The 8,364-nt window shown below is 35.0% G+C and overlaps 1 protein-coding gene across 5 annotated transcripts in view; it reads left to right on the forward strand.

Annotated features, from left to right (window-relative positions):
- ZNF484 (zinc finger protein 484) overlaps positions 1–8,364 on the forward strand; it is a 35,220-nt gene that overhangs the window by 15,217 nt on the left and 11,639 nt on the right. For 3 of the 5 annotated variants that reach the window (XM_030847272.2, XM_030847270.2, XM_060301189.2), the window contains exons 3-4: positions 2,809–2,935; positions 3,211–3,306. In XM_030847272.2, coding sequence (XP_030703132.1) covers positions 2,809–2,935; positions 3,211–3,306 — 223 coding nt within the window. Of the gene's footprint in view, positions 1–2,808; positions 2,936–2,992; positions 3,024–3,210; positions 3,307–8,364 lie in introns of all 5 variants that reach the window. The other 2 variants (XM_030847278.2, XM_060301190.1) reach the window with 1 other exon arrangement.

An 8,364-nucleotide genomic window follows, 5' to 3' on the forward strand; every position in this document is an offset into this window, starting at 1 on the left:
CTGTTTTCTGATAGGCATAGGATTTCTTTTATTGTATCAAAACATGTATAAAGCATTGTAGAAGATCTAGATTATGATATCTTTCTCAATAGTGGATTCATCTTTCCCTGAGCAGATAGAGTAGAAGATGAACATCTTTATCCAGTCAGGCACAGTGTTATGTTGAATCAAGGCTGAGTTTAAGCCCTAATAATAGTCTACCTTTGGTTCACTCTGGCCATCTAAGATTTTCAGCTGAGAGCCTGGTTTGTCTTCTGTGGACCCTCCTCCTTACAGATGCCAACTCTGTCTTCTTACCAGACTACTAAAATTTTGCTTTGCTTTTCAGAGGTTATTCTGCTTAAGTTTTTAGTCTTCTGCCCATACAACCCTAGAATTTGACAGATGTCCTGAGAGGAAGATTGGCCATGTGTTTGAGTTCTGGTCTCCTTCACATACCATATATATTGCCCATTTAAAGTGTGCATTCAGTGGGTTTTAGTATATTCATGGAGTTGTGCACCCTTTTTCACAGTTTTAGAACATTTTCTTTCTTTCCCTCCCTACTCCAACTCATACCTTTTAGCTGTCACACCCCCCCCCCCCAACATCCTTCCATTCCCCCCTAGCCCTGGGCAACCAGTAGTCTTCTTTCTGTCTCAATAGGTTTGCCTGTTCTGGACATCTCATATAAATAGAATCATATAATATGTGGTCTTTTGTGACTGGCTTTTTTCACTTAGCATAGTATTTTCAAGATTCATCCATATTGTAGCATAAATCAGTACTTCATTTCTTGTTATGGCTGAATAATCTCTTGTATGGATATACCACATTTTAAAATTCATCATTAGTTGGCAGACGTTGCATTGGTTTTATTTTTGACTATTAAGAATAATGCTACTATGAACATTCCTATACAAGTTTCATGTGGATAAGTGTTTTTATTTCTATTGGATATGTACCTAGAAGTGGAACCGTTGGGTCATATTATTCCTTTTGAGGAAGTATCAGACTGTTTTACAAAGTGACTGCACCATTTTACATTCCCACCTTTACTGTATGAGGGTTCCAGTTTCTCCACTTCCTCACTAACACTTGTTATTATGTGTCTTTTTTTTTTTTCATTATAGCCATCCTAATGGGTGCATTTTTCTGATGACTAATGACTAATGATATAAGTAGTTTTTTAAATGTCAGAATGAAAATTTTAATGTCATTTATTATTTTGCTACAAAATAATAAAAATACAAATAGGCACAAACAGCATTTTTTAAATTATAATCATCTTAGTGAATTTGAAGGGGTATCTCTTTGATTTGAATTTCAATATCCCTTATGACTAAAGATATTGAGACCCTCTCATGTGCTTTTTTGGCCATTTGTATATCTTCTTTGGAGATATGTATATTCAGATTCTTGATCCATTTTTAATTGGATCATTTATCTTTTTATTGAGTTGTAAGAGTTCTTTATTATTCTATACACAAGTACCTTATCAGATATATAATTGCAAACATTTTCTCTCAGTCTTTGGGTTGTCTTTTCACTCTCTTTTTTTAAAAGTACACCTTTTATATATTTGTTTGTTTGTTTTGGCTGCGCCACAGGGCATGTGAGATCTCAGTTCCCCAACCAGAGATCAAACCCATGCCCCCTGCAGTGGAAGTGCAGTGACCTAACCACTGGACCACCAGAGAATTCTCCCTGTGTTTTCACTTTCTTGATGGTATCCTTTTAAACACAAAGTTTTTAATTTTGATAAAGTCCAATTTATGTATTTTTTTCTTTGGTTGCTTGTGCTTTTGATTTTATATCTAAGCATTGACATATATATGCTACCAAATGTAAAATAGTTATCTAGTGGGAAGTAGCAGCATAGCACAGGGAGGTCAGCTGGGTGCTTTGTGATGACCTAGAGGGGTGGGATAGGGAGGGTGGGAGGGAGGCTCAAGAGGGAGGGGATATGGGGATATATGTATACATATAGCTGATTCACTTTGTTGTACAACAGAAACTACAACAGAAACTAATACAGTATTGTGAAGCAATTAGTCTCCAATAAAGATCTATTAAAAAAAAAAAGAAATCATTGCCAAATCCAATGTCACAAAGATATACCCTTCTTAGCTAAAACTTAAGAACATTTAGGTCTTTTGATCCATTTTGAGTTTATTTTTTTAATATGGCATGAGGTAGGAGTCCAACCTCATTTTTTTGCATGTGGATGTCCACTTGTCCTAGCACCATTTGTTGAAAAGACTATTTTTCCCCTTTTAAATTGTTTTGACACCTGTGTTGAATTATCAGTTTACCCTAAATATGAGGGTTTATTTCTGGATTCTTGGTTACATTCCATTGAATTCTATCATCTATACTTATACCAATACCACACAGTTTATTGGAAAAAGAAGCCTATTTTATTCATCTTTTTTAAAGAAAGAATTGACTTAGTAGATTGATGAGTGCAAAGTGAAAAGCAGAAGATATATTCTAAGTGAAGTGTTAATGAAATATGGCATACATAGAAAAGAATGCACAAATCATGTATGCAGCTTGATGAGTTTTCACAGCTTATTCTTTTGTAACCAGCACACAGATAAAAACAAAACAAAATACAACTCCAGAATATTATCAGAACCATAGAAAGAATGGCATGATACTTTTAATATTTATTTTTTCCTTGAAATAATAATGTAAAATTTAGGTATTTAGTCGGAATCTTATATGTCATATCATGTTAAAAATTATTAAAAATAAGTTTCTAAATATCTTGTTCCTGTCCTGCAATCCTGATCCTTTACATTGAATAAGCATGTGTTTTTCCAGGGATCAGTGTCTTTCAAGGATGTAACTGTAGACTTCAGCAGGGAGGAGTGGCAACAGTTGGACCTTGCTCAGAAAAGTCTATACAGGGATGTAATGCTGGAAAACTATTTCAACTTGATCTCAGTGGGTAAGCACAGCTCTGCTGGGTAAGGCTGTACCTAATTGAGTGTATTTTCTTTCTCAGTGGAATTTCTGAAATCTGTGAGATTTCTGAGGTACGTGGGACTTTTAAAGACTGCAGGACATCTGAAGTATGTAATAGTTTTGTCCTTATTTTTTGTCCTGTGTTCTTAACAATATTATGAATATACTTCTGTTCCCCATGAACTTTTCTGGAAAGTAAATGGAATATTTCATTGTATGACCTCTGAAATCAAGTATTTTATCATTTCCTGTTATTAGGGTGTCAAGTTCCCAAACCAGAAGTCATTTTCAACTTGGAGCGGGGAGAACAGCCATGTATGTTGGATGGTGAAATCTCAAGCCAGAGCTATCTAGGTGAGTAGGGAACAAAAAGCATAAGAGATAGCACAATCGAACTGCAGTTGTACTGGCAGAGGCTGACAACTTTGAAGTGCTATTGTTATGATGTTTCTCAACATTCTGAACTTTTGGAACTGCATGGATAGAGTTGATATTGGCCCCTTGGACATCTAAATGCCATCCCCACTTCAGGCCCCTTCCAATATCAGTGTCTTTGTTGCTTGACTTTTTTTTTTTTTTTTAGCAGAGTTCCCTGTGCTATTCAGTAAGTCCTTGCTGGTTGTCTATTTAATTAAATTAATTAATTAATTTAAAAAGCATCTTTATTGGAGTATAATTGCTTTACAATGGTGTGTTAGTTTCTGCTTTATAACAAAGTGAATCAGCTATACATATACATATATCCCCATATCTCCTCCCTCTTCGTCTTCCTCCCACCCTCCCTATTCCACCCCTCTAGGTGGTCACAAAGCACTGAGCTGATCTTCCTGTGCTATGTGGCTGCTTCCCACTAGCTATCTGTTTTACATTTGCTAGTGTATATATGTCCATGCCACTCTCTTCATCCCACTTTGCTTGACTTTTTAGGAGGGATGTGCTACAACTACTGGTATGTTGGATTTAAGATACTGCCTTTTTGCTTTTCCTCCCTTTTTATAGCATTTTTTTATTCTTTTTACCTCCATCAAGGTCTTAAATCATTTTCTTACACATTCAGGGGCTCATAGAGTTGCTTTTTAAAAAAATTACTGTGGGTCACACTCCTGCTGATTTCTTTTCATTGTTTTTCTTTTCCCTTAGTGCTTCAGAATTGTCACCTAGAGATGGCCTTATTATATCTTCTCCCATGCCTCTCCTCCAACTGTTGACTTTGAGGGTACCATTACCTACAATTGGGGACAGCTTTTTATTGTATGTGATATTAGTAATTATGCTTCCTGACATTTTCTTCCTACCTGGCTAGTGTAACACAACACTCACTAGGTCTTTCTGATTAATTTATTAATTTTGATATTTTAGAAAAAGTTTCTGTACCTTGTGTGCAGGAAATCGAGTAAATCGCAGTCCTCAGTTTGTAGTCAATATATTCATCACTCTGTTTAAGCTCCCCTTCTTATTTTATTTCTTTCATAACTTTTTTCTTTTTTTTTTTTTGCCACACCCTGCAGCATGCAGGATCTTAGTTCTCTGACCAGGATCGAACCGTGCCCCCCTGCAGTGGAAGCTCAGAGTCCTAACCACTGGACGGCCAGGGAATTCCCTATTTTACAATTTAAAAAAATTTTTATTTTATTTCTTTACTTATCCCTTTTAATCCTCACTCCCTGTTTGTTTTTATTCTTCCCAGAGGCAACTGCTCTATTATATTTGATATGTTTGCAATCTATCCTTGTATTTGTGGGGTATTTATAAAATTTAAATTCTTGGTCATTTTAATTTATAGAAATGGTACTGTGCTGTATGTCCTACTCAGTTTCTTATTTTTTTCTCTCAGAACTAAATTGGTTCATGTTACAATGTGTTTTTCTAGTTCATTTCTTCTAATTGACGCATACATTTCATAGTGTGTATATATACCATATTTACTTGTCCAGCTTTCTAGCTACTACAACTAGTACTGTAATAAATTTCTTCATGAACTATTCTTATAGGAAATGAGAATTTCTTGAGGAAGAGTAGTGGGATTGTTTTATTACTGAGTATACTAATACTTTATTTAACTAAGTATAAACATGTTGTTTTCTAGATTGGATGTATTAGTCTGCAATCCCCTGAACATACAAGGGCATCAGTTTCTCCACATCCCTGCCCATATTTTTAATAATTTCACATAATGTGGCTAATCTGATGGATTTTAATTTCTAACTATTGTTTTAATTTGTGTTTCTCTAATAACAAAATATTTTGAACATCTTATCATGTACCTTGTAGTAGATTCTGACTTCATTTTTGGTATTTGACTGCTGACACCTTCTAAACTTCACCACTGTCTTCACCTTCTGCCGCACATCTGGGCAAACTTACAAGAAAGTCTAGGTGCTCTCTCCCTTGGTACTAGTGGGAAGTTGCACTCTATCAGTCAGCTTAGCCCCATATCCCAACCACCATAAAAAACCCAAGCAAGTTTCCTTTTCTTGCTCTCTTAAGTCACTTTTGGACCTGCTTGGGAGTGCTCCCTTTAAAAGCCTCATTGTGTGAGTAATGAACCTTTTCACACCTTATTGGTGTGTGTGTCAAATCATCACTCTTGAGATTTGAACCAAATTTGGGGTGGGAGTCCATTCCTCCTCCGCAGGTGACTTAACAGTTGGTATGTAGTAAACAGGATCTTTAGGCGATGACCACCACCAGGGGGTCTTTCTTCTCTTGTTCTGTGGCTTTACTGCTCTCTGGTGAGTATACACTTTGAGCTGTGTTACTTTATGCTACATTTGCTGAGTCCCACAAGTCTCTGTCATATTTTTTTTTCTCTGTGGGTGGGTGAGGATATATTTATTCTCTCAGAGTATAATTAATAAGTGGAAATAAGAATCAGAGTAAATAATCACATTTATATGTATATTTTGTAGGCTGATTAGCAATAAGTGAAATTGAAATAAAAATGACAAACATAAAAACATCAAAAAACAAATAACAGTTAAAACAATGATGGCAGGTACATTGAGAAACAGGTACAATGCTGAAAGCTCTGTAAGTTTAGCCAAATCTTTCTGGAAAGAACTCTGGAAACATATAATAAGTGATATTAAACTGAACATGCTTCCTGCCCTGGAAATTCTACTTTGGGGACATACTCCAAGGAAGTAAGCAAAAGAAAAGTCAAGAAGTTGACACAAAGATTTTTATGGCTACACTATGTATGAGGATAAACTAAACATCCCAAATGGTCCAAACAGAGGAAAAACTACCATAACTATAAAAAAAAATTATAAGTATAGGAAGTACTAATATACAGAAATGTACTATGAAATGTTATGTGAAAGAAGCAAAAACAAATAATCAACACAGAGTTTAAATACATGTAATGTACACACAGACCTTAGCAGGGTTTATAAGATTTTAAACAATATAAATAAATTATAATGCTCTGTCATATTTTTAACCAATTGAAGTTGTAAGTTATTGGCATTATGGGACATATGTAAAGGACAATGCCTTCGTTAACATGGCCTAGACCTATCTGTGTGTCTCAGATTGAATCATGTGTCTCAATTCTGGCATAAGCCTTTCAGGGGAACAACTGATACCTTACACATATAAGGGCCCATCAGGTGGCTGCTTGTGTGGAGGAAGAGCAGTTACAGTGCAGCATGCTAACAGCAGATGGTACACCTTTCAAAATTTTGTCATATTTTATTGTGCTTTTTGCTTTTCCCTGTGACTCATCTTCTCAAATAATTCTTTATGCTCTTTCTACTAATTTTTCTCTTTTATAAAATATCAGTTAGATGCCCTCCTCCTTTTACTTTCCAGTGATATCACCAAAACCATGTCTGTATTTACTTATGCCTGGATTATTCTAACCCTATTTGGATGTGCTGTTTCCTTTTTTTTTTTTAACTTTTTTTCTTAGATGCTGATTAAAATATTCTGCTTATCTTGTCATAGCTATATGGTACAAAATATTATCTAACATATGACAAATTCCTCTCTCAATGGGTTTATAAACTAAAGGAAGAACATGCCTCATATTTGCAATTCACATTTATCTCTGTTTAGTTTCCATAATCATGTTTACTTTGTTTTAACACTTTCTTTAATGATACCCCTGCGTCTGACCCTTTATTTTCTGGCTTATCTGCCTATTCAAATAATCCACATACTTATGCTTTGCTCTCAGGTTTCACTTACTCCTTGAATTGGACCTAACTATTACAGCATACATTGCTTTTCCCTTTTCTAATTCTTCAACCCCCAGAAATTCAGAGAAAACAACATTAATTTGTGTGATAACTGAGTCTTTTACCTCTTTTTTAAAATGTTTCCTTAGAGAATAGTTAGTGAAATTAACTTCTTTAATTTATGTGATAGGCAGAGGAGGTTATTTTGTGTTATTTCAGAGGGATTTGAAAATTTTTCTGCTAGGAGTAATTCAAAGGGCCAATAATTGTAATTAGAAAGGGAAGATAACTGCAAGAAATGTTTAAAATTTCAGGCTTTGAGCATTAAGCATTTGTTATTGTGCAAATCTATGCCGATTAAATATGAGTATGAAAGGCTCAGAAATATCTGTGTTTGTTTTTAAATTAAAAGAAAAGAGAGTCTTCCTAGAGTTGTGCTGAGATTTGAGATTCATTTTCAGAGCATAGAACCCTAAATGATCCACGAAGAAAATGAATTTTGAATAGGAACAGAGGACCAGAAAAAGGAAGCTTAATGGGGAAAAGGAAAAGAATATATGTTTGGATTCAGTAATAAAATAGATTTTAGTGACTGGTGGAAAGATAGCTTGCATACATTCATTTTATTGGCCTGAATTATGACTCTGTATTTTATTGAATGAGTAATTCAATGTGTGACAGAGGAATTATGGATAAACTTTTTACCACAGGAGCAAACTTTTTACATTGAACATTGTTGGTAATAATGTAAATGTTGTCAGGTGTAGCAATGGGTTTATAAGCTAAGGAAAGTGAAAGGTTGCAAAAGATGAAAATCCATGTTTAGAAATCAGTATTAGAGGTCCTCAGGATTAATGAAAGCCATTAATGTGTGTGAGTAAAAATGTAATATAAAAAATAAAGAATGTGTTTGGGGACATTACAAGGCCTTAGAGATAGAATGAAATGGATATGAGGTTAGACTGTGTCTATATTCAAGAATAATCTAATTTTTACTTAAATATTTACTGAGAGTCTTGTCTTACACACTATTCCAGGATTTGGAATATTAGTGATTCTTATTCTGGGCAAGAATGGTATATTGGAGTAAAACTAAGCCCCTGTCACTGAGAGACCCCCAAGAAACAGTGACTTAGAGAATATAAACATTGACCCATCACATGACAGTTCCAAAGTGAGTGGTCCAGGTCTGCCAGGCCACTCTGCTTCCAATGACTATTTAGGGACAGAG

Source organism: Globicephala melas, chromosome 6 (assembly GCF_963455315.2).
Source record: "Globicephala melas chromosome 6, mGloMel1.2, whole genome shotgun sequence".
Classification (NCBI taxonomy): Eukaryota; Metazoa; Chordata; class Mammalia; order Artiodactyla; family Delphinidae; genus Globicephala; species Globicephala melas.